At 38.4% G+C, this 27,447-nt stretch overlaps 1 protein-coding gene across 13 annotated transcripts in view; it reads left to right on the top strand.

The window, feature by feature from the left end:
• SCMH1 (Scm polycomb group protein homolog 1) overlaps positions 1-27,447 on the top strand; it is a 145,173-nt gene that overhangs the window by 70,968 nt on the left and 46,758 nt on the right. For 10 of the 13 annotated variants that reach the window (XM_019737146.2, XM_074334515.1, XM_019737138.2 and 7 more), the window contains 2 exons: positions 6,701-6,789; positions 11,301-11,544. The exons of 2 other annotated variants lie outside the window; for them this stretch is intronic. In XM_019737146.2, coding sequence (XP_019592705.1) covers positions 6,701-6,789; positions 11,301-11,544 — 333 coding nt within the window. Of the gene's footprint in view, positions 1-558; positions 605-6,700; positions 6,790-11,300; positions 11,545-27,447 lie in introns of all 13 variants that reach the window. One more of the 13 variants, XM_074334516.1, reaches the window with a different exon arrangement.

Below are 27,447 nucleotides of genomic sequence, written 5' to 3'. Positions count from 1 at the left end.
ATTTAATCAAGGGAACAATCAGAAAAATCCAACTTGTGGGACATTCTATAAAACAGGTAGCCCAGACTTTTCAAAAATACCAATTTCATGAAAAACAAAAGGCAACAGTGCTATTCCAGATTAAAGGAGACTAAAGAAACATGACAACCAAATGCAATATGTGATTCTTGATTGGATCTTGTATTTAAAAAATTTAAATATCTATAAATATTTTGAGGACAATTAAGAATATTTTTAACTAAAATTATTGGGTATGATAATGTTGCAGTGTTAAAAGAGAATGTCCTTGTTCTGGGGACAAATGTACTGATGTATTTAGGGGTGAAGTGTCATGATGTCTCTAACTTTCACATAGTTCAGAGGAAAAAGTGTGTGTAGATATGTGGAAAGAAAATGTGGCAAAATGTATTAGTTATTGAATCTAGGTGAAGGATACATAGTTCATAAACTGTTTTTGCTACTTTTCTCTAGGTTTAAAATTTTTCAAAATAAAAAGTTTTAAATAAATTATATATATATAATTATACATATATATGTGTGTGTGTTCATGTTCCCCAGGCCTCCTCTGGACCTCTCCCCAGAGTTGCTGAATCAGAATCTCTAGGTAATGGGGCTTGGGATTCTGCATGGTAAATGGCTCTCCCGAGACTCTTAACACAATTGGTCTATCTATATTTGGAAAGCATTGCTCTAGAAGAACACTTCGCCATTAAAATCTTGTCTGGTGTGTGTGTGTGTGTGTGTGTGTGTGTGTGTGTGTGTGTGTGTGCATGTGTGCGTGAGCGCACGTGTGTGTGCATGCGTGCGTGCGTGTGTGTGTGTGTGTGTTTTCTGTTCACATAGGAACATTCATTACTCCCTTGCAGAGTCCTCCAGGGAAAAAATGGTAGAAGGGTAGAATGATTTACAGGTGATGTTATCTCAATGCTGCCAACCTTTTCCTCACATCCCATTGTTTTACTGACCTCTTTTACTACTCAAGACTGATTCTTTCTTCTAAACAGGCCTGTCTGGATCACTAGTTCTCAAACGTGGCTGCCAGTTAGAATCACTTAGGGAGCTCTTAAAAATTTCAGTGCCTAGGCCTTAGATCAGTAAAATCAGAATTTCTGGGGTGATACTGATGTATTCTTTAATGCTCCCCAGGGGATTCCAGTGTCCAAGTTTGAGAGTCACTGGTCTAGAACAGACCAAGCGTGTCAGGGTCCCAGTATAAAGTGCCTACTCAGCTAACTTGGTCACGTGCTCCAGTGTCTTTGTGGTACCTTGACTTGAAAGGAACCCTTTGCATGTTCCTGTCACTGATCAGCTTCCTTTGCTAAGTAACCTCCAGAGCCTGTCAATAAAAAGGGGGGTTTAAAAAGAAGCATATCTCATTTTCTGGTCACAGAAATTTGAACTCTGTTCATAGAAATTTGTGTGGGGAGGAAAAAAAAAGAAAATTGTAGAGAGAAGTAATTTTAACCATGGTGGCTTCAATGTTTTTTAAAGTTAATTTTTAAAATATTCACTGAACATTTTTTTCTGCAGCAAGTTTCCTGACATTGCATAATGCCAGAACCATCTGCGTGTATGCAATTGTCTCAAAATTAGTCACAACTGCCACCCCCAGTTAAATTAATCTGAGTTAATTTGTGTTTAAGTGTGTATATGGGGGTGTAACAGCAAAGTGGTGATAGAGTCCTGTCACAGTGTTTCCCAAATACAGTCACTTCTTCTTCATGGAACACAGTTTGTTCAGCGTCTTTCTTCCAGTTCCACTTCTTGTTTCTCTCACTCTTGGGGAAGAATTTAGAGAGACTGCCAAACCTGGGTTTGGAAACACTGCTTTAATTCAGTGTTCTCATCTGACGAAGACAGACGCAGGCAAAGGAAAGTGAGTTGTCCAAGGTTGTACAGTGAGTTAGTGGCATGTTTCTGTATATAGGTTTGTACATATACATGCATGTAAAGCTCCCCTGGGAGGAGAGAAGAGTTGGGACTGTCATGGAATTATCTTGACAGCCACAGAGTCTAGTAACTCCACAAAGCTTGGAATTACTATATAAGACAATGGCGGGATGGGGAGGAGGGCCCATAACGTGGTTCCTGTGTGAGTGCTGTTCTGGTACCTGCCACCAGAGGGCAGGAACTATAATTAGATTCTAGACCTGTTGATCTGCATGTAAGTCCAGAGCTTCACCAGGTCACTGTTGAGTTGAAACAGCTGAAGCCTAATTTCTTCAGTGGTCCCACCGTCTTGGGAGCAACCGGAAGCTCTTTTTGTAACTAGTTCCATATCAGTAATTTTGAGGTAAGCGCAGAACACTTGCAGCATGCCTAGGTTTCGAATTCCAGAGACCTGGCTTTGTAATATTAGCTCCGCCACTTACTAGTTTAGTTATGTGGCCACTGGTAAGTTGCTTTACTTTGACTTTTAACCTTGAGTTTCAATTGCCTCACCTGCCAGATCATTAATAAACTCTGCCACCCATGGTTTTTGTGAGGATTAATTGGAATAACATAATAAAGTGTCCATCAGTTCCTGGCTCACGATTGAATAAGTGGAGATTTTTTTTCTTTCTTCAATAAAACTCTTGTGGAGCTTGTAGTTGGAAAGTATGTATACATTACAAGGAAAAAAGAAAGGAAATTCAGGCAGTGATGAGAGCTAAGTAGAAATCAGAAGGGAGCAGGATTTGGGAGGCTGTTTTAGGTAGGGTAGTCAGCCTCTGAGGAGCTGAGATTTCAGCAAAGAGCTAACTATGAAGGATTTGAGGGAAAGGAAGGGTGTTTGAGGCAGAGGAACACAGCTTGTCAGGGGCCTGCACGTGTAGACCTGTGTGTCAGCCAGTGTCAGCTAAAGGCGTTGCAATAATACCAGCCCCAAAGGACATGGAATGTTGTGTGGCTTTATAATGGCTATCGTTTCCACTATGCTTTTTGTAACAGTCAAATAGCCCAAGGACCCCACTACCACCTTCAAAGCCTTGCAGAGATCTGGGAAACCCTGATTCACCGTTAGATCTCTTGAAATCTAGTTTGCTTTTTGTTCAATCAGAAAAGTCCTGTTTATATTTTGAAATGTATATTGGAATACAAATTTTTGACTAACATAATCAGGGTAGAAGGCTGTCACAGTAGTCTAGGCAGAGTCCGACTATGGCTTACATTTGGGTGGTTAGTAGTGGGTGAGAACTATAGAATGGTGAGAAATGGTTTGACTTGGGATACAGGAGACGAAAGAGCCATCAAGACTTGCTGATTAATTGTATTTGAGGGGTAATAGCAACGGAGGAATTAAGGGTGCCTTAGTCTAGGCTTTTTGGTCTGAGCACCTGGGCTTAATAAGCGGTACCATTAACTGCGATGAGATGATGGGAGGAAAGGCAAGGTTTGGAGGGGGTAGTGAAATCAAGAGTTCTGTTTTAGACTTACTCATTTTGAGATCTCTTGGCATCCATGCTGAGTTATAGAATAAGGCAGTTGGAAATATGAGCATGAAACTCAGGGCAGAGGTTTGGGCTGGAGATATAAATTGGCAATCTATTTGACAGGAAGATGGTAGGGAACAAGAAATGGCCATGCACTGAGGTACTCCCACTTTCAGAGGTGCGCATTTCTTACCCACCTCTCCTTTTCCTTGCAAACACCCCAGGCCATTGCTTAACTAGAGGATACCCTCAAATTATTGTTTTTGTTCTTTTTTTCCTGCTTTCACAAATTTCTGACTCTAACTTTTTTACCGAGAGAGGGTATGGAAGGATTGGGTGATGAAATATTTGAACATATTAGTGTGATGATTAATGAAGGCTCTGGAGATGGAGGACTTGGGTTTAAATCCTGCCTCTGCTGTTTACTATCATAGTAACCTTGGATATTTTACTTAGTTTCTCTACCCTCTGTGTTTTCATCTGTAATAATAAAAATAATAGCCAGCATTTTCTATGCTTGTCCTTGTAGCTGAGATGTGTCTCTTGGAGACAGCATATGGTTGGGTTTAGTTTTTTTATCCAGTCTGCTACTCTGTGCCTTTTTATTGGTGAGTTCAGTCCATTTGCATTTAGGGTGATTATTGATATGTGAGGATTTCCTGTCATTCTATCTTTAGTTTTCTGATAAGGCTGTGTCTGCATGGTTTCTTTACCTTTTTGTTGTTGTCTATTATTCTGTGTGGTGGTATTCTATGATGTTTCCCTCTGTTTCTTTTATTACAGTATATATTGCAGTTCTGGGTTTTTTTGCGTGGTTACCCTTAAGTTTATGTAAAAGAAAGTTTGATATTTAGAGTCTTCCATTTTCTTCAGCACGCTTACTTTCTCCATTCCCATATTCCGGTTCAGGCCTTTACGCTCCCCCTTTTTATGTTTTGGTTGCCACAAATTGTCCCTGTTGATGGTGGTCGAATAGCCTCCTTTAGTATTTCTTGTAGTGCAGGTCGTGTATTAGAAAATTCCCTCAGCTTCTGTATGTCTGGAAAGGTCTTTATTCCTCCTTCATGTCTAAAGGATATCTTTGCTGGATATATTATTCTTAATAGCCAGCATTTTCTAACACTTATTATATACCAGGTAGCATTTCAAGTCCTTTGCATGTATTAATCTGTCTAATCCTTAGAAGAACCTATTGAGGTAATTCCTATTCTTATCCCACTTTATCGTCGAGGAAACCAAAGCCAGCGAAAGGTTTTGTAATTTGCCAAAAGTTACACACCAGGTAGGTGTCAGCTAGATTTGAATCGAGGCAGCCTTGCTCCAGAACCCGTGCTGCTTCTCTCGTATCTAATTCACAGAGTCCTAGTACTGATTAAATGAGATAATGCAGTTAACATGCTTAGCACATGGAGCCTGGCCCATGATTTGTGCATAATCAGTGTTTCCTTTGGGAGGCAGCACGGAACCAGATGAAAAGTCCTGGGCTCCAGCCTGACTCTGCAAGAGCGACTTACAGGACCATGAACAAGTTTCCTAGCCTGTCAAGACTTCAGTTGTGTCATCTACAATACACAGTCTTTACTGAGGTCCCTTTCAGTGTTAAAATTCTATCAGTGAACCTCCCCAAGACAGATGATGGATTCATTTGAATTTGGAGAAATGGGGGATCCTCACATCACCCTGGGGTTGGGGAATAAGGAAGCTCAGTAATTCCATTCCACAGCTGGGTAGTTAGAGCTGCGTAATAGACGTTCCCAACAAATCACATAGAATGAGGGTGGGGGCTTTATAAAACAGTAAAAAGCTAGACAAGCAAAACAATAAGTGGTGGCAGTTTTAGACTCAGTGCCAGGACTGTGCACATTGCTGTCGCTGTTGCTGATGTGCGTGGGCCGCCCCAAGAAATCTGACCATGGGAAGCTTGGCTTAGCCTCGCCAGCTTGGAGTCTAAAAGTTTAAATCATATGGGTGGTCATTCTCTTCTTATTTCCATTTTTTCTCTCTTCTCACCTTTTCCCCTTTAATTTTAGTTATTCATTAATACTTAATCCCAAAAGCTGATTCTTCCTTTTTTATTTCACCTGCACACTGATAGTTTAACTTAGTGGTTTAGAAGGTGGGCTTAAGGGCCATCGTGCCTGGGTTTCAATACTATATTTGTTCTTTGCTCACCTTGAAATCTTAAGCAGTTTACTTTGTACCTCTTTTCTCATCTGTGAAATGAAGATATGAAGATAGTATCTGCCTCACTGGGTTGTCTTGAGGATTAAATTAGATCGTCAGTAGAAAGTGATTGGCACAGTGTACCACACAGTAAAGGGCTCAATGACATCAGATACTGTTATTTCCAGCCCTGCAGCTTTGGTGCCGCCTATCCGTTCTTTTGTCAGGAATGGGAAAGCTCAGGTAGACTGGGAGACTGAAAAAGCAGGAGGTTTCAGTGTATCAGGATACAGTTGAAGCTAGATTATTAAAAGAAGCACTTGGAGAGACCTAACTACTATAATGATCTTAATTTTACGATTTCTTCATTAAATGGTACATTCTTACCGGCTTTTCTTTGCTGAATAACTGGACAATTAAACTTCTTTTTACTCTTTGTAAAATGAATATTTTGGGATAGGATTATCCCTTCCATCTTCATCATTGCCTGATTCTTAGTTGTTTAAGTAAAAATTAATATGAAAAATGTTTTGTACTGTGTGTGTGTGAAAGAGAAGAGAGAGTGTGTGCACGCCAGAGAGAGGGGGGGAGAGAGAGAGAGAGTCAGAGAGAGAGAGAGAGAGAGAAACAGTGAGTTTATATTGAAATAAACCAAAAAGATTTACTTGTTTATTGGGTTTATCAGTTGGCATATTTGGTTTTTTCTTAAGAGGTCATTAAGAAGAAGAACTTACCTACTCTACTGTCTAGATCATTTCTAAGTATTTGTTAATCCTATCTCACATCTGTTTTGGATTTTTCAAGGAAAACGTTTTAGGCACTATGACATATCATCTATAATACTTGTCTTGGAGTCAGGCAACTTGGTTGGGGACTTTGTTCCACTGCTTACTTTGCAACATTACACTTGGGCAAGTGACATTCCCTCTATGTGCCTCATTTCCTCATCTGTCTAATGAGGCATTTCTTCTATTTAACCTTTAAGTCCTTTCCTAACAATCCATGATTCTGTAACTTATCACAGCATATTTTGTGGCAGGAGTAGCTGGATTCCAAAGGGAAAACTTGATATGGCCATTCCCTTTGAAACATATTTTATCTGTTACCCATTATGTCTGCTACAGGATTTCGGCTGAATGCCTCCTCTTGGCCCATGTTCCTTTTGAAGACGCTAAATGGAGCAGAGATGGCTCCCATCAGGATTTTCCACAAGGTACGGTGTCCCTCAGATTTCACCAACTCCAAACTGCTTCAAGTCAAATGCTTATATTCTTTCAATTACTGAGCCTCTGATGTTTATATTATATTTATGGCCTGAGGATGCCTTCTCAGAAACTAGTTCTGCAGAAGGATTTTTTAGTACCTTATGAAGTAGCAATTTTGCCCAGAGGAATATTAGACTATAAGTTAGGATTCCTGGTTTTTGAGTCCCAGCTCTGCCAACAATAAGTTATGTCCTTTTAACCTCGTGTATAAAGCAGGGTTCTGTCTACCTCACAGGGTTGTTAAGTTAAAATATGTTTTCTAGTAAAACACATAAAATATGATGGAAATCAAAAGGAGCTGTTCTTACAGATCTTAGCATTTCGTAAGGTCCATATGCTAAACAGAGAAAAAGAAAAGAGACGATTTTTTGAGTGTGTATGTACAGTATGTTTGGAGTTTATACATACTACCTCATTTAATATCCACAGTTAACTTTCTGAAACAAGAATTACTATTTCCATTTAACAGTTAAGGAGATAAATCTTTTGAGTAAGGCACTTGCCCAAGATCACATGGCTAGTAAGTGGTGGAACAGGGATCCCGAGCCTGCATTCATTTTGCCTTATTCTCCAGAGGTGAGGCACTCAGTCTGCTCCCAGTTGCTTTAATGAGGTTAGAGTTACTATAAAGGAGACACATTAGGGTTGTATACACTGCTATTAAAGTCTAAACCCTGAGAGCACTCTGGTTCCCAGTATATAGTCTACGGGGCAACTTAAAAACCCTTTCACTACAGAATATCTCAAAATATTGGCGGGGAGGCACCATATTCTTTTAAATGCTTTGCTGAGCTTACCAGAAAGTAAGAAAATGCTTCAGAGGCCAGGATGAAGAAAGCAAACCAGAGTGTTGCGTGTATGTCCCGACCCCGCAGGTGATTCAAGGGGCTTTGCCAGTCTTACTTTCCAAGAATCTTGTCCTTCAACAGCCGCAGTAGGATAGAAGATGAGGCCTTGGCCCCGGCACTGCCACATCCAAAACCAGATCCGATCCTTCAAATGTTTACTCCTTAGTGAAAAGACTGGTACACCGATGAGGAAGAGTCTCTGCCTGGGCGTGGATAGGGTGGGAATGAAGTCACCTGCTTGATGCCACAGTCGTCCCAATGGAAGTCCAGGGTTCAGACACTGGACCTGTCCTGTCCAGGAACTCCAGAGTTGTATGGAGATATTTCTGAGTGCCTGGCAGAAGCAAACCCAAAACCTCTCTAAAGAGTTTGAATGCTTTAAACCCAGATTTCACAGAAGTCCCCAAAGAAGATGAGTACTGAGATCAGAATTACAGAGCCCTCAAAACAAGTCCAACATGGTGGGGCATCAGTAGACACAACAACCAGTAAGATTAGAACCCCAAGGACTTTCAGGTAATAGAAGTATCCGATAGAGATTATAAATTAAGTATTTGAAAATGATTAAAGAATGAAAAGAAGGAATTTTTTAAATGAGAAAAGTATCTAAAACCCTATTTTTTAAAAGAGATTTGAAAATAAATAAATGAACATCTAGAAATGAAATTTAACCATTAACTTTAAAAATTAATAGGTATATATATAAGCAACTTAGATATAAAGAATTAACTGAAAGACGTGTAAGGAATTTCCCCAGAATGCAGCACAGAGAGGTAAAGAGATGGAAAATATTAAAGAGAAGAGACAGAGGCTGCTGGTTAGCTCAGTTGGTTAGAGTGCAGTGCACTTAACAATAAGGTTGCCAGTTTGATCCCTACATGGGCCACTGCGAGCTGCGCCCTCCACAGCTAGATTGAAACACCTACTTGACTTGGAGCTGATGGGGCCTGGAAAAACACACTTGAAAAAAAAAAGGAAAAACAATTAAAGAGAAGAGACAGGAGAATAACATTAGAAGGTCCAATAATGCTAAACATGAAATCCAGATATATTAATTCTTAGAATAGAAAAGAGTCAATAGTTGAAAAGATAATGACAGAATCTTCCAGAGTGTGTAATAAAGATATATATATATATATATATATATATATATATATATATATATATCTTAAAACATTATGGTATACCTAAGTGAAAAGAAAACATCTGAGCAAGAATACCTTCAAAAGAATTACAGTTAGGCTGACAGCACATTTCTTGGCAGCAGCAGTACAAGCCAAAGATAATAGAATAATATCTTCAAAGTACTGACAAAAAATAGTTATCCACCTAGAATTTTATATCTAGTTAGACTATTTCAGAATGAATGTAAAATCAAGTCATTTTCAAACAAACTAATATAAGCAGATACTAATATATCTGCTGAAAGAACAACTAAAGAATGTATTTCGGCAAGAAGATAATTGAACCCAGAAGGAAAGAATGAGATGCAAGAAGCAGTGGTGTGGAAAGACTAGTTAACATGTGGATAAAGCTAATCAAGCATTGCCTATAAATGTGTAAACCAATTATAATTAAAGTGATTGTCAGTATAACAATGTGGAACTAAATTGTCAAACACTTATTAATTCAGGAGTAGTGAAATAGTCTAAGATTTTTGTATTGTTTGGAGTAGAGATAAAGATGAGTTATATACTTATGTAAGCTATACAGTTAAAATCCTAAGGGGATCCACTAAAAGACTATAAATAGAATGGTTAACATCTGAATCAATGGAGGGGGGGAAGGGAAGAAAATTCAGTTAGTTGTAAAGGAAGAAAAAAGAACTTTAAACTATCAAGTAAAATAGAAATGTAGGCAATATAATAATTGTAATAAATTTAAATATATAAGTTAACACAAGAAATGAGCTTAAACTCATCGGTTTAGTCAGACATAGATTAGATTGTTTTTACATCTAGCTACATGTTTTTACAAGAGACCCTGCTAAAATATGGTGCAAAAATGTTGAAAGTGAAAGAACATAAAAGATATACCAGGCAAACCTTTATCAAAATCAAGCTGCTGTGAACTATAGTGAAATTAGACAAAGGAGACTTTGATGCTAAAAAGCATTAAAGAGGTCAGTATCTAATGATAAAGTACAGTTCACCAAGAAAATAAAACAATTATAAATATACATGCTCCTAAGAAACATCGCCTCAAAGAATATAAAGCAAAATTTGACATAATTACTTGAAAAATCCACAATCACTAGGGAATATTTTAATATACATCTCTCAATAATTAATAAATCAAACAGAAAAATTGGTTTATCAATCAGCATAAGCTAATTAGTGTTGAATGAGTTGATCAGTTTTTAAAAATCAGTTGCATTCCTACTTAACAGCAACAAATGCTTTGAAAATAAGTTTTTTTAAAATACCATTTATGGTAGTAATAAAATTGTAATATGCCTAGAAAAATGTTAGTAAAAAGGATGAGATATTTATAGAGTAAATTTTAAAATCTATATTAAAGAAAAAAAAAACTACATTAAAAAATACTTAACAAAATGGAAAATGCTATCATGTTCATGGATGAGAAGCCCCAATATCATGCATACAAAGGTTATTTCTTTCCAAATTAATTTATTAATTCATTGGGATTCTAGTCAAATCCAAATAGAGTTTTTCTGTGGAACTTGAAAAACTGATTCTCAAATTCGTATGAAAGATGAAGGAGAAGGAATAGCCAAAACAATATTGAAGAATGGCAAAGTAGGGGGATTTTTTTCTTCCAGATGGCCATTTAATAAGATTGTTATTGGTCCAGGATCAGACAGTAAAACCAGGGAAACAGAACAGAGTATACGACACTTTTTGTGAACTCTGCAATTACATTGTGAATCAGAAAGGAAGGGAGAGAGAAAAAGAGAGAAGACTCTCTCTAGCAGTGTATAATGTTAAAACCACTTTGGAGAGCAATTTAACAATGTTTAATAAAGCAGAATATGTATATATCTATCCTATAACCCAGCAGTTTTGCTCCTAGGTATGTACCCTAAAGAAACCCTCCCACGTGTGTACCAAGGAACGAAGTGCAAGAGTGGCCATTAAAACTGTTTTGAAATAGTAAACAATTGGAAAAACCTTAAATGTCCAAAAAAGAGAATGAATCAATTATGATGTATACATATAATGAACTATTGTTAGCAGTTACAATGAACGAGCTAAATTCCTCAACATGGATAAATTTTAAAAACATAAAATTGAACAAAGAAAACAAGTTATAGAATGATAGGTGCAGTATAATACCGTTAGATAAAATTTTAAAATATGCAAATATACATAAAAACATACCCTGAGAATGGGATAGGGGAAGGGCACAAAAAAGGGATTCAACTTTATCTGTTTCCTTTTACTCTTAAAAATATCTGAAGCAAAGATGTTTGGATTAACAAAGTAATACTTTGGCATACATTGAGATTTATTGAAAAGAAAGACTAAATCTCCATTATAAATCTTACCTAGCAGTCACTTTTTAATAATCCAAAAAAACAGTAGCAATCTTTTGGCATACATAGTCTCTCTCTTTGGGTCTAGGTCTATGTATTTCTGTTTCTCATCTAGGAACCACCATCACCTTCTCACAACTTCTTCAAAATGGGAATGAAGCTAGAAGCTGTGGACAGGAAGAACCCCCATTTCATTTGCCCAGCCACTATTGGGGAGGTGCGGGGCTCAGAGGTGCTTGTCACTTTTGATGGGTGGCGAGGGGCCTTTGACTACTGGTGCCGCTTCGACTCCCGGGACATCTTCCCTGTGGGCTGGTGTTCCTTGACTGGAGACAACCTACAGCCGCCGGGCACTAAAGGTAAAGGCCCATCTGTAAGCTCTTGAAGTCAGGTCCCCAGTGATAATGGAGATTACCCAGATCTCTCAGGGTCAGCATATCTTCACCAGTAAACCTCGCTAGTAGGCAGAGGAGGAGCATGGGCCAGAAGCTTAGGTAAAAAAACAAAGTCTGCCCAAGAGTAATCAGAAGCAGTAAGAATAAAATGTCAAATAAAGCTAGGCATGGAGTTTGTGATAAAGTAAAACTTCCTGGCTCTAAATATCTTGGTTGATTCTCAGGCAACCAGCTTCTCATCTCTCTGACTTTTGTTCCCAACCCATTTCTGAGTTTGAGTCATGTGATTCTCAGAGTGTACATCTTCTTCGGGACTCAGGGGCTTTTATAGGAGCTGGAGTAGCATTGCGTTATAAAAATACATGAGATGCACTATAGCAGAATGGAAAAAGCATGGGCTTTGAAGTAAGATAGACTTAGGTTGAGTTCCAGCTCTGCCTTTTACCAGCTGTGTGGCTTTGGGGCAGTTAGTTCACCTCTCTAAATTTCAAATTCCTCATCTGTAAAAGAATACCTACTTCATAAAGTTACGGTGAGGAATAAATAATATCACATGGGTAAATTGCTCACATAATATCTGGCAAATAGCAAGTGCTAAACACGTTTATATTGTATTACTGCTGATATTATAGTAATTATATACTGTTATATTTATTGTAATTGCACCATAATATGTTACTGTATTATATATTATAATACACTATATTATCATTATTATAACACTATTATTATAAAAATAACCACTACCAATGGGAGAATATATATAAGTACTAGAATAGGACAACAGAGTAATAGAATAGTAAATGATGTTTCTAATGATGATGTTGGAGGTTATCCAGGATACAGTGTGACACAGCCGCTTTTATGTAATAGAGGAAATAATATGAATCTCATCCCCTTAAGTCTAAAAAGTAATGAATCTGAGGAAACGGAAAGTCACCCATCTTATGGTCTCTGGGTCGCTTCTAAACTTCTGTCAAATTCATTCGTTCAATTCGCCACCTATTTATTGAGCACCTCCTTGTGAACCACACTGAGAATAGAGCAGTTACAAAGATGAGCAACAGCACCTCGTGGCACTTCCGTTCTAGTGGGAGGAGACAGTAAACATTTTGAGTTTAAATAAATAAGGTGATTTTAGATAGACAGTTTCTCCTAAGGAAATAAGGTATGATAAGATAATGACAGTGAAGATGTGATTGTGAAGGGAGTTTTTTGTTTAACAGCTTTATTGAAATATAATTAAAGTAAAATTAATGGCACATATTTAAAGTATGCAATTTGAAAAGTTTTGACAAATGTATGCATAGATGAAACCATTACCACAATCAAGATAACGAACATGTCCATCATCGCCAAAAGTTTTCTTGTTCTTCTTTGTGGAGGGGGAGCTTCTCTAGATACAATTTCTTTTCAGGAAAATATTTCTGAAGAAGTGATAGTTGAATTAAATGATGAGAAGGAGCCAATCAAGGGAAGAGGATTCCAGACGGGCCCCTGGGACATACATGCAGTGGTCCTGAGAATGACTGCTCCAACTATAGCGCACTGCGTGAGGAGAGAGTGGCAAAAACACATAGGACCTTGTAAGCCAGAGTGGGAATTTAGATTATAAACATAGTAGGGAATCAGTACAGGGTGCTATGTAGGGGAGTGACAAAACTGATTTATTTTTTAAAAATCATGTGCATTCGTATCCAGTACATAAAAGAACATTTACAACTCAACAAATAAAAAAGACCAGTTAACCCAGTTTAAAAAAATGGGCCAAAGATTTGGATAGATTTTTCTCCAAAGATACAGAAATGGCCAGTAAGCAGGTGACAAAATTCTCAACATCATTAGTCAATAGGGAAATGCAAATCAAAGCTGTAGTAAGATACCACTTCACACCCATGGGCATGGCTATAATCAAAAGAGACAGTAGTGAGTGTTGACAGAATGTGGAGAAATGGGAACTCTTATACATTGCTAGTAAGATTGTCACATGCTGCTGCCACTTTGGGAACAGTTTGGAAGTTACTCAAAATATTAAACACAGAGTTACCTGTGACCCAGCAATTCCACTTGTAGGTATATACTCAAGAGAATAGAAAACATATGTCCACACAAAAACATATGAATGTTCATGGCAGTGTTAATTGTAATAACCAAAAAGTTGAAATAACCCAAATGTTCATCCTCTGATGAATAGATAAATAAAATATGATATATCCATAGGAAATATTATTTGGCAATGAAAAGGAATGAAGTACTGATACATGCTACAACATACATGAACCTTAAAAACATTAATGCTAAGTGAAAAAAGCCAGTCACAAAAGACCAGATTGTATGATTGCATTTATATGAAATGTCCAGAGTAGGCAAAAACACGGAGACTAAAATAGGTTAGTGGTTGTCAGGCTCTGGAGGGGTTGGGGGTGGGAATAGGGAATGATTGCTAATGGGTACGAGGTTTCTTTTTGGGATAATGAATATGTTCTAAAATTAAATAGGGATGATGTTTGCACAACTCTGAATCTAGTAAAAACACTGAATTACATACTTTTTAAAAGGGTGAATTTTATGATATTTGAATTACGTATGTGTCAACAAAGCTGTTATTTTTTAAAAAGTCACTTGGGTTGCTTTGTGGGGAATGGGTTGTGCCGTAGTATCTATGGACAAGGGGACAAGGGTGACTAGGATTAGGTTGGCGGCATTGAAGTGGAGGGGACTTGAGGTGGGGGGTGGGGGAAATGAGACACACTTCCTCCTCTATATGCTTCAAGAAGCAAGTGCCCGGGCACAGGTATGAGAAGTCAGCTGCCATCCCTCTGCAAACCCTGTGAGATATCTCTGTGGAAGCAGCAAGAGGAGAACTGCCTTGAGGGTGGTAGCGGAGTCGTTTTTGTTTACTTGAGACTAAAACAGGGTGAGCCTTGTTGTTCCAGGCTATGTTCAGTTAGGTTTATTTTCTCACTCTCCTGCCTAGGGAACTCTGTTATTTTAATCAGCGAATCTCGTAGAGCAGTTAGGCAGTTCTCAAGAGCCAGAAGAGCTGAGAGTCTTTGTGTCCAGGAATTGCTGGGCACGCATTCCTTTCTGACTGCACACCGTACAGATAAGAAACATGACTCACTATGTGGTTGATGTTTCCAGAGGTATTTGCTGACTGTTTTCCTCTCCTCTTTTGTGTGTCTCTGGAGATCAGAGATGATCAGAAGGACAGGCTCAGAAGGTAGAGAGAGGCCTTCTTCCAGTTGGCATTTCCTGACCAGGGCTTTTGGTCATCATTCCAGCAGCCAGGTTATTTTCCTCCAACAACTCCCGCCTTCCCCACCCCATACCCTCAGTAGGTTCTGCAATGCAGCTTTCAGTAATAGAACCTCAGCCATCTCAGTGTCCTGGCTAAGGAGCAAGTGATACAATGTGGAAAAAATGTGGTTACTCAACTCATTTCACAAAACAAGATGTTCTCTGTGTATTAGCGGTTCTCTTTCTAATCATACTATCTCCTCCTCCTTCTCTACCGCTGGTCATTAGTGTGCAAATGTTAAAAAAAATTAAAGCAATATGAGATTGTTTCTTGCTCGCAGTAAATAGGAAAAAATACCAATATTCATTTAATGTTCTTTCACACATGTTTTATTCTATCTTCCTGGTAACTCTGAACTAGGTGTAATTATTTTCAGATATATTTTATTTATGAGTGAAGTTCTGAGGATTAAGTGATATCCGAGTCTAGAGGAGACCGAGCCATGGAGACCTTTCAGTAGGACCAGCTGGCAGAGCCATCACTTTGAGCCATATTGCCTTTGCACAGATATCTCCCCTATGCTTTCCCCATTCTCCTTTGGGTTCCCTTCAAAGCTTCACTTGAGACCCTGGATTTTGGCTTCCAGATCCTGATATGAAATAGGAAAGAAGCAGTGTAGTGTCCTGTCAGAGCACTGAACTTGGGTCTAACACAAACTGGGCCACAAACTTGTTTTATATCTTTGAGCAAGTCATTCCGAATGTGAGAGGTGGAACTTTGTAAATGGTCCTTAAGGGCCCTTCCACCCTTGTAACACAGTATAGTTTCCTGATCTTGGGGATGGAAATAAGTGACTCCTATGACTCTCTCTTACTTGGTCTCAGATCCATCAGCTCACCTATCACCAGCTCTACCCTCCTCCCACATAGGGCTCTGCCTCTCTCAGGGGACGCCTGCTTGCCAGCTGTTTCTTCTTTGCTGAGCCACATCCTTTTTAGCTCCTGCACTCCTGAGGCCAAGCCAGCTTTGATGGACAGCAAATACCACGCTTGCAACTAATCCAGTGTACTTGGTATAAAAGCTTTTTTTTTTTTAGCTCATCACATTTTTGTGTGTGACTTAAAATAAAATTGAAACAGAGGCATATGTTACTTTTTAAATTTAAAAACCAAATAAAAAGTTCGATCCACTTAGTATTGCTATAATGCTAATTAGGCCTTAGCCATTATAATAATCCACTTAACTCTTCCTTGCTCTGATTTCAGGCTAGACAAGCCAGTTTCAGATTTTAGCTTAGCTTCCTATGTAATTTTACAACAGTAAGAGAACATGCGATCCAAGCTACTTCATATTTATATTGTTATTATAAATTAATCTGTTGCATTCTGAATTATACATCAGTCTTTTGTGACTTCATATAGTGTAAGCTGGGTCTGGCTGCTCTCTATATACTGATACAAATATAGGCGTCCAATAGAAATGCTGAGTGTACCTGTTGGAATAAATGGTCAGCCAGGCCTCTTTTACCCATTCAGTCTGCGCTTTGTACCTGTGCTTTTGTACAAAGAGAAAACTTCAAAATCTGACTCAGTGCTGTGGTTGATGTGTAGGAGTATTACCCTGGTCTGGATGCTTAAAAACAAAACTTGCAGAACATCTCTTCCTTTTTTTCTGTGAAACATTTAAAAAGTGTTTCCCGTACTTTATGAATGGTCTCTTCCTCTTGCAAAACTGCGTAGGAAACTATACAGTAATCACTTGGGATTCTGGATCAGAAAGAGGATTAAACTGCAGTTCGAAACTCCACAAGAAGAAACTCCGGTAGGGGCGAGAATAACACAAGCAGGGCTAACCTGTAGGTCACACCATGTAGATCAGTTCTGCCTGTAGAGTTTATAGCAGGTGTGTCAAAACTGCGGCCCGCTGGCCAACTGCGGTCCGCAATCCATTGTTAATTGGCCCGCAGCAAATTCCAAAAATATATTTAGTTTACTTAAATAAACCAGGTGAGGCAATACGTACTTCACCTCGAGTGAGTGGCCTGGCTGTTTGTGTATTTTACCGCATATGACCCTTGGTAAAAAACGTTGAAAAAAGTTTGGACACCGCTGGCTTATAGTTTTGTGAGCATATAGACCAATAGAGAATTACGACTTTGCAGTAACATAGTGCAAAAGGGCCCCTAACCTAGACTGGAGGATTGGAAGTTGGAGGTTAGGGAAGGCTTCCTAATGCAGTGACATCTAAGCTGAGACTTGCAGAATGGGAAGGAAAAGAGCTGTAGCTAACCATGAGAACAGAGGAGTGGAGACCTAAGAAGAAAAAACGTGTAGTTGAGGAACTCAAAAATGTTTAAATGACCAGATTTTAGGGTGTAAGGAGAAGAGTGGAAAGAGAGAAGTGTGGAGAGGAAGGCACAGGAAATGCACAGCTTCCCTTTAGACCATTTTAAGGATCTGGGTCCTTCCCCTAAGAATAGTGAGAGCCATTGAATGGGCTTTAATTAGTGGAGTTACAGGTCGGATCTGTGTTTTAGAAGAACTATTCAGGTAGCAGTGAATAGTTGGGTGGCTTCCAGAAGCTAGAGACAGAGATGTAAATTAACACGCTGTTATAATATTCCAGATGAGAGAGCGAATCGAGGCAGTGACATCGTAGTGAAAAGGATAAGTTTGGGGGGGGGCACATTCTTTAAACAAAGAAGCCAAAATGTGAGTTCTTAAAGTGTAACCCCCACGACAGCTATTTTATTTATTTAATAGGTAGTTACTAGCACTGCAACATGTAAAATAATGCTGATTTTTCAGTATAAATGTTAATAAGGGAGTTAAAACTATTCTTTCTGTCCTGTCTCAGAAAGGTGTCCTTATTAAATGGAACTAATTTATTAACTTCATCTTTATATCCCCAGCCCTTGGCACATAGTAGTTATTCAGGAATGTTCGTTGAGTGAACTAGATCATGCTGTATTTTCTGATTCCATTTCTATTCATTATCATCTAAAGCCATTGTTCACTTAATTATGAAAGTGAGAGTGCTACTGCAATTTTAATAGCACATTAAAAGTTATTTAAACTAATGTTTTAAATTTCGGAAACCTTATGGCTAAAAATAAGAGTGGCAAGGGCTACTCATCTCGAGAGGCTCATTCCTGAGCCTATATTCACCCATTTCTCTGTCACTAAACGTATGGACACCTCTACACCTGAACTTCCACCCAACTTCTTTTTCTACTAAGCCACAAAAAGCAAGAGCATGTCCTCTCTACAGGAAGCTTCTGGCCACCAATATGCCCCTCTTGTCTCCTGAGATGGTGTGTTCACTAACTATGTCAGAAAAAGTGAGGGCACATTGGGTAATTAATGAAACAAATTATTTGGTGTCCTTATTGAGGACAGCCAGTTGGCTGTTTTCCCTCTTCTCCTTTCAGATATACTAGTTCCAGGCCTTGCCTTTATTTGATATACCATCTCCTCCCTCCCTACACACACAGAGAGAGAGAGAGAGAGAGAGAGAGAGAGAGAGAGAGAGAGAGAATATCTCTATCCTTACTCCAGTTTTGGTCTTGTACTTTAATCACGTCTAGAAACTCTGGCCTTTATTCATCCATCTATCTGGCAATTGTAGAGCAGCCTCCTATTACATTAGGCTCAGTGGAGTTGACACAGAAGTGTCTCCTTCCCAGGTTGATTGATTTAAATGAAAAACTGGGTGTGCAGACGCATAGCACCATGCAGACGTAGCAGATACCCACTGTATGTTCGTTATGTCTGAATGAAGATGCCTAGACACCCCAAGAAAGGAGAACTGCACACACATAGAGGCATTATAAGTGCTCTACTTTGGTCAGGAAAAATAAATATATTTATGAGATGAAGTTTGTGCAATGAGCCAGTACTCCTGTACCTGGTTTTCTCTTATTGTATACTTATGGTACACACAAATAGAACTAAGAATATGGGAAATGGGAAATGAAATGAGTGGCACTAGTTATGAAACAAGGGATTTGGGTTCTCTCACTGGTTCTAATTATATCTGCCCAAGGGACAGAAAAACACTGTCCCATGCTTCCCTACCAGCTCACTTCTCGCTCCTCCTTTACCAACCACAGATGCCTGACAATGGTAGTGATTTTTTGGCATGTGTAATGAAACAGCTGGCCATCTCTCAAACTCCTGGAAATAGTGAGAAGTAACTTAGGCAGTTCATAAATTTGACCACACCTGCTGTTTTCTTGGGAATACTTAGACCCCTGTAGTTTTCTTTGGCATGTTGTATTGTAGCACTGTGTGTGCCAGCATCAATACATGTCAACTTGCAAAATCCTCTATTTAAATAAGTGTATGTGGTTCTTAGGAAAAGTATATTGGAAACCAGTAATATAAACTCTGTGTTATTACATTTTCCCCTTAATTCCCTAGATGATTTTTTGAGGAAATATTATAGTTATAAATGAGAATTTCTGAATATCAGTAATGCCTTACTAGAAGAAAAACAAAACATAAACATTCATGTATATCAAGAAAATGAGGGAAACTTGACAAACTTTTAAACAGAACAAAGAAAAACAGGCTGTGAAGGTGATATGGCAAGAAGGCAAGAGTTTGGAAGCTTTTTAGATTCACTGTCTTATGCAAAGGAAAACTGGAATGTGTTCAACTGACTGGGGCTGACCAGCAGGTGCTTCGTCACAACGTGCCTTCATGCCCCCTCTCTTGTGGGTGCCCTGGACTTGCCCAGACACATTAGCAGACCATCTTCTGAGAAGACATAGCCCTCCACTTGCTGCAATTGCTTCTGAACCCTCTTACCTATTGCCCAGACAGCTAAGGTCAGGCATTCCTCTGAGTTTCAGGTTTTTGAAGTTGGCTTGTGGTCCCATCGTACATGATTTAATTATTCTTCTGTTTTCCCCACTCTGTACAGGTTTATCAGCCTAAAAAGTCCCCAGGAAAACATGAAATGTCTTTATAATTGCAGAGGTCCTCTACTGATGCTGTAGGAATACGAGTAAAGAGGAAAAGAATGAGCTGGATGTGGAGAACTGAACGTGTTAACTGAGTTAGATAGGAGCAGGAGGCAACCCAGGCTTTATCAAGTGAACTGGAATGTAGAGGAATGGAGTTTCAGCTTTGGCATCAGCCCAGCTGGCAGCATATAGCTGAACCCAGCCAAGTTGAGCAAAGCTAATAAAGAACACATCCTCTAAATTCCTATGCCAAGACCAATGATACACTGCCGTGAATGAAAACAAGATCCCGGTCCAGGAAACTGATAAACCAAATGGGTTTCCCCCTGTTTTTTCCCCCCCCATTGTTTATGTTCTGTGTTGTGCAGACACATACACACACACACACACACACACACACACAACCTGGGCTTACTTACATTTTATGAATCCGTTTCCAATTCCATATGCTATGTTGTTCTGCATGGAAGAGAGATCTGGTAATGAATTCTTTAGGGCAGCTAAGACTCTTAACTAAGAATTATTGGAGAAACCCAGAAGTCAGAGTACTTCTATCAGATGCCCTTCATTATTATAACTAGGCATGTTTAGTTCTTTATTTTCCTTTATCTGCGGATACTCTCTTGTTTTGTTTATTGGTTTCAGGGTAACATAATGGAAAGAACATGGACTTTGGAGACCGAAAAGTCTAGGCTCAAATCCTAGCTTTAACTCTATGTCCTTTCGCAAGTCTTTTATCCTCTGTGAGTTTAGATTCTTCATCTTTAAAATAGCCAAGTGTAATGGTTATCTCAGGAAAAGGCACTTATTTGATTATTTGAGTTGCAAGCTGAAGTGGCTACTCTTTTTTTCATGGAACATCATATTTACTTAAAAGAACAACTGACTTGGATATTTGGTAGACACTTTCTCCAAAATTAAGTGAACTGGTCACTTCAAGGAAGAGAACCTATAAGTATTCATTGTAAATGATAAATTCAAACTTTCAAGCCAAATATTAGAATTTTGGAAAACTTGTATCCACCAACATGAGCTTAACATCTTCCCAATATGTAAAGACTTCAGAGTCACTCTTTACCACATTCCCTTTCATCTAGAAACTACTTTGGTTAAAATTCAGTTAGTTGCCTTCATATTAAATATGAGATGTCAGGAAGGTAAAAAGTCATAGAATCCTGGAATCTCAGAGTTAGAGGAAACCTCAGAAGTCATCACACAATTCAGGCCTTGCCTGAAGACCATCCTCTATAAATATTCATCTAACCTTTACTTAAATTCTTCCAGAGCCAGGGAGATTGTAACCTCTCAAAGGATCACCTTCCTTTGACTTGTGATAGCTCTAATGGCTAAAAGTATTCTTTTTTTCTTTAACTGAAATCTGCTTTCAGTATCTATCCAGTGGCTCAGATTTTGTTTCTTGTTTCAACTGGAACTTTTTCAGATAGCTCTTGATACTCTTGTTCCTCTAGGTCTTTTTTCATAGATATTTCTGAGACTGGATAGTTTCCAAGCTCCCCATCAGCTTGGACTCTCTTCTTGATTCATTTCAGTTGACAGTGTTGTGCTGAGAATGAACTCACACAGTAGAGATGGTCTCACCTGCAGAATGGAGTAGCACTTTCACTTCCCTTAAAAGGGGTCTATTCTGTGACCTGACTTGTTGAAAAGAAGACATTGCATTTTTTCTGTTTCTCTGTTCTCAAATGGTCACAGTAGATGTTTAATGTTACCTCTTATCTAGTCTCAGCACAAGTTGAATTTCAGGACATAATGGCCATGTGAGGTAAGGGGATTTTCTGGTAGTTTTGGTTTTTTGCTACTGAGGGGTAGGGAATGGTAATTCACAAGATTTGAAAAATTATTTTATAATTCTCTTTTATCACAATAACCAGGTGTGATAAACCAAGTATTTTCCTCAGTAAAAGTTTTTATCAGATAAGAGGATTCCTCCTCTTTCCCCGTAACAACTTTTCTTCATTCAAATCAGTAGTGACCGTATAGTATCTGATCTATAGAAATATGGAAGCCTACCTTAGAGCTGAGTTCAGTCACGTCCACACAGTCAGTACTCACCGTATACTGTGGAGCCAGTCTTATTTGGAACTTTCCATGGAAAAGGATGTAGGTCACAAAAATATGTTAAACCTCGTAATAACGCATAATTCAAAGAGGTTAAGTGATTTACAAGGACTTGAACCTAGCTCTATGGGTTTCTGACTTCTAAATTCATGTTCTTTCCACTGTATCACACTTCACTTCTCTATGCCTCAAAGGAAGTTCAGAGATAACCATTAGGTAAATATCTCAGGTCTGAGATCATTGTAAATAAGATCAAGTGAGTTAATGAATGTTAAAGTACTTTGAGAATTGTGAAGTGTGATTCTCATGGGAGGGGTTTCCATCAGTGATTTTGGAAATGCATAGTGATGTCTACCAGAAACTCCAGGGCCCTTTTTTGCCCTGCAGGGAGGGGTTGGGATGAGTCTGAAAGGTGTGCTGGAAGTGAAATGAGAAGGATCAGAGAGGGACATAGATCCTTCAAAGCGCCAATGAGTAGTTACTGTACATCGGGACAAGAGAAGTCAGTTTTCCAGGCCAGTCACTGCCAGCTGTTCAGCCATAGGAAATGAAATACTATAGCTCTCACAGGGGAAGTCATTCATAATTGAGTAAAGCCACCTGTGTATATAGTTTGTATAACCAACTATGCCAACTGAGATATTTCTGGAAAATTTAACTTTCATGGAAATAAAAGGGATTGAAAAAGCCATCTGGGGCAGTAGGTAGGACCCCCCCAAGGATATTTTGAGTATGTGCAGGTTTCTCTGTCCTTCCTTCCAGTCTGGTATAGCTCCTGGTAGTCTGTCTCGGCTTTATACCGCTTGGGAGCCTAGTTAGATAGGAGCTTATGGTGCCTCCGGTTGGTTACTTGTACTTAGTGACAGTGTGTCACCACACTTTTTTTCCTTTTTCTTTTTATTTGTTTATGTGCGTTTGTGTTTTCAGAATTATGTTAACATACCTCAAATGAAATAAAATTCTCATCTTGATAAACTTGGCAGGAGCTAACCCCCAACCACATCAACAACAACAACAAAAAAAAAGTGTTATTTTTTTTAACTTCACGTTAGCATTGAGGACTAATTGGATTTTCTTTATCTTGTCTTTCCCAGTAACATCGGCTGACCTACACCTGGCTTTCAGTGTAATACATGATTGTATAAATTGAAAATTCAGTAAATTCTTTCAAAAATACTTACTGAGTTCCTACTATGTATTAGCAAGTATGCTAGGTACTGCAGAGAATATAATTTTATTAGAGGAGATGAGGTATAGATAAATAGAATATAGGGTAGAAACAGTTGTTGATGATTTGACTTCTGCATACAGATTTGGGTATTTTTTAGAACCACAGAATTCTCACAGAACTTTCAAGTGGAAGGACCTTTTCAGAGATTTACTAGCTATGTGACTTTGAACAAGTTAACTTCTTTTAGCCTTAGTTTGTTCAACTATAAATTGAAGGCAACAATAGTTCCTATTGACAGGTTATTGTAAGGAGTGAAATGAGTTCATATATTAGAACAAAATCGGCACATAGTAAGCGCTCAAAAAATGTGAGTTATTTTCTAGTCTAATTCTGTTGTTTTATAAATAAATTGAGGCCCGGTAAGAGTAAGTCACTTCATCAAGTTTTATTTGGGTTGGCTATCAGATGACATATGTTGTTTGTATGATGATAAGTAAGGAGTATTTTTCATGGGTACTATTAAAAACTTTAAGCTTACGTATATTACAAAAGCTAGTGCTTATAAAGTAGTTGTCAAAAGTAGAATGAAATATTTAAGAGTTACCCAGAAATAGAGCTCAATAATACCGTAAAAACTGAATAAGTGAAAAGAGGGAAGGTTGGGGAAGGCTCTTGACACGTGTCCTATGCTGAAGAATGCCTAGAATTAGTAGCCAACTGAAGAAGCAATAAGAAAGGCCATTCCAGGGGGATTGTCATGTACAAGGCACAAACTAAGACAAAAAAAAAAAAATGATTCTGAAAACCAAAACACAGGGCACATGTCAGAAAATTAAAATCACATGCAGTGCCTGTTCAGAGAGACTTACCCAGAAAGTAAGAAGAGACCATTGAAGGGTTTTAACCAAGAGTGATATGATCGTATTTATGTTTTAGATCCTTATGACCTGTTAGATAAGGGCTAGAGATAATGCTGGGTGGCGGTAAGTTAAAGGAAGGTAGACCAGCTAGTTTGGGCATTTCAGTGATTAAGGCGAGAGATGATGAGGATCTGATTTAAGGTAATGGGGTTGGAGTGAAAGAAATATATTTGAGACATCAGAGGAAATTTCTCTAGCAAAAAGTATATTCTTTTTTGATCCACATTCTTTTATTTTTTCAGTGCTAGAGAATCTTAAAACTGGAAGCAGACTAAGTAAGAAAAGATGTTGGGCAAACCATGGACTTAATGTCAAACTAAATAAATAGAATAAAGGCTGACTTGGAGGTAGACCATGTTATCAGCAGAATATGTCAGATGTAAGCATAGGCAGGTATAAAACCCAGGAAACTAAATCTGAAATCAATCAACAGTTACAAACCAAGAAGACCAGTTTTCCAGATGAATTTGTGATGAAAGATACAATTTCTCCTAACCTTAAAGGCACTCGGAGCCAGCTTCTGGCAGGCTCACTTAATTTCTAGACATACCTTTAATTTCAAGGACACTAAAATAAATAGCCACTGTATATCCATTATTTATGTAAGGTGAACTTGCCCTTCTGTGTACTTAGTCACGTTGCACATTGCCAAAGTTGGAGCAGGATTGAAAGTTCCCAGAGTGATTAAAAACTAGCATGTGAAGACATGGTATTTCTTTGAACTTAAGGTTAAAAGGCTAGAAATTGCTACTAATGTGTGCAGCCCCTAGAGCAGCTGGTCCCAGATACTGCCCAAATCACCCATGTGAAGTGCAAAGCGTTAGAATGTTCTCAGACTAATTATTAGCATGAGGGGAATGAGAAAAAAGGGGGGGGGGCAGGACCGCAGCCTGTCTGCTCTCTTCAGAGTCTCCAGTGGGCCCCTCAGTCTTAGGACAGGATTCCCACTCGCTGTGTCTTCTACTAGAACAGTGATTCTGGGTCCCAGAACTATCAGGGTCACAAATATTGTTTGCCACTGGAGCGCCTTGCATGCTTTTCTCTTGTCCTTTGTCTTTCTAACCCTCTCCAATCTACTCTGCTCTTCTACCCCTCACGTAGATTATAGAACCTTTATAGTTTGTTACAATATCTGATAAGCCTCGTCCCCTCTCATAGTTCTTCCTTTTCATTACTTTCTTAACTATATTCATGGTTTTTTTCTTTTTATTATTAGTTTCAGGTGTTCATGGGGGTTGTTGTCATATGAATTTAATATCAACTTGTCTAGCTCCAGAAGGACGAAAAAAAAAGGTTTCTTGATGTTTTTATTGATTGCATTAAATTTGTAAATTAATTTAGCAAGAACTAATAACTTGGTGACAGATATACAAAGGATGCCTTTTTATCTGTTTAAGTCCACTTTTATGTCTTCCAGTAGTAATTTTTTTCATTATAAATTTTGCGTATTTCTTGTTATCTTTATTTCTAAATACTTCTTATTTCTAGATAATGTTGTAAACAGGGTTTTCCCTTCCATTACATCCTCTAACTGGATATTACTTGAGTATATGAAAGCTATTGAGTTTTGCATGTTAGCTATATATCTTGTTACAATTGCTGATTTCTTTCACTTTCTGAGCTAACTTTTTCATAAATTCTCTAGAGAAGCACTGTCCAATAGAAATATAATTTGAGGTATATTGTAATGTAAAATTTTCTAGTTAGTGACATTTAAAAAAGTAAAGAGAATCAGATAAAATTAATTTTAACAGTACGTTTTATTTAATCCATAATATCCAAAATATTACCATTTTAGTATGTAGTCAGTATAAAGCAATATTAATGAAATATTCTACATTCTTTTTTTCCCACTAAATCTTCATAATCCAGTGTGTATTTTACACTTACAACACATCTCAGTTTAAACTAGTTGCATTCAAAGTGCTCAAATTAGCTGTATGTGACTAGTACTTAGTCTATTAGATGTCACATGTCTAGAGCTTTCCAGGTATTATACATCATGTCATCTGCAAATAGGTAGTGTTTTGCTTCTTTTTCAATTTCTTAGGCTCCTCATTGTTTTCTTACCCTAACTCATGTCTCTGCTTCCATTCTTGCCTTCCTATAATCCATTCTCCACACAGTATCCAGTGTGCTTTTTTTCCAAAGTAAATTAGATCACGTCCACACCATCATCCCGAAAGCCTGGCCCTCCCGCTTTTCTGACTTCATCTTGTGCCATTATATTTCCTCTATTCACCCTGCGACAGTCTCTCTGGCCTTCCTTTTGTTTCTTAAACGAGTCAAGCTCATTATTTTCTTAGGGCCTTTACACCTGCCGTCTCCTTTGCCCTAGATCCTCCATGTCCAATCCCTTCTTGTCATCCCGTCTCAGCGCCAGTGTCACCTTCTCAAAGAGCCTTTTTTGACCATCCCTCAATGATTATCACATTGCTCTGTTTTATTTTCTTCATTGCACTTATCACCATCTGAGATGACCTTTTTTATTTATTTATACCTCTGATTCATACTAGAGAGCCTACCACATGATATAGTCTCAATACAGAATGTTTGTTGGATGAATGAATGACCAAATGAGTGAATGAATGAATTTGAGTTAATAAGAGGAAAACTCTACGTTATGATGGGAAGAACAAGGACTTTGGAGTTAGGCATGCTAGATTGAAATTCCAACCTTGCCTTGTTACTTACGTGACCTTGGCCAAGTTACTCGAGTTACAGTCGCCTCATCTGTTAGAGATAATTATATATGCTTCATAGGCAAGACTTCAAAGCCCATTGTTTTAACTGCCAGTATGTACTGCTTTTTATGCACCCTAGTAAATTTTATTGGCAATGATGATTGTAAACACTGCCATTGCAAATAGTATAGCACCTCTTTCATAGGAGGTGCTCAGTACATGCCAGTTCCTTTTAAACAAAATTAACTCCATCATTAGAGGGCATCCTTGTGTAAACTACTTACTTTCTCCATTCTTGGTCATAACAGTTTCTGTCTGCCTTTTAGTGACATTATTGATCATTGTTATAGTCAAGAAAATAAGGATTAGACACACACATATGTGCACAGATCAGCTGTTTGTCAGGGAGGGGAGACCAGTTGTACACACTCACATGCTGCAACCCTGCCGTAGCTGTGCTGCCTTTACAGTGAACCTCACCATGCCAGTTTCCATGTGTAGGACCATAGTACCCACCCTATGTCTCTTGGCAGAGTCTTTGTGTATGAGAGCTGGCAGGTTCCTTAAATGTAATATGCATGGACTCTTCTCAAGCTGACTCCAGCATCTCTCTCTAGCCTTACCTCTGTCTCCTTCTTATGGACTTAAGCTACACAGAAGTACCCACAGGTCCTCATATAACCATGCTTTTTTGCAGCTCCACACCTTTCTACCTACTTTCTCCTCTGTCTGAAGTAACCTTACTCATCCTCCCCCTTGCATTTTTCCTAATGCAAGATCCATTCATTCTTCAAGATTAGTTA

This window comes from Rhinolophus sinicus, linkage group LG06 (assembly GCF_036562045.2).
Source record: "Rhinolophus sinicus isolate RSC01 linkage group LG06, ASM3656204v1, whole genome shotgun sequence".
Classification (NCBI taxonomy): Eukaryota; Metazoa; Chordata; class Mammalia; order Chiroptera; family Rhinolophidae; genus Rhinolophus; species Rhinolophus sinicus.
The sequence above is the reverse complement of the archived record's forward strand: the minus strand, read 5'-3'. Positions and strand labels throughout refer to the sequence as shown.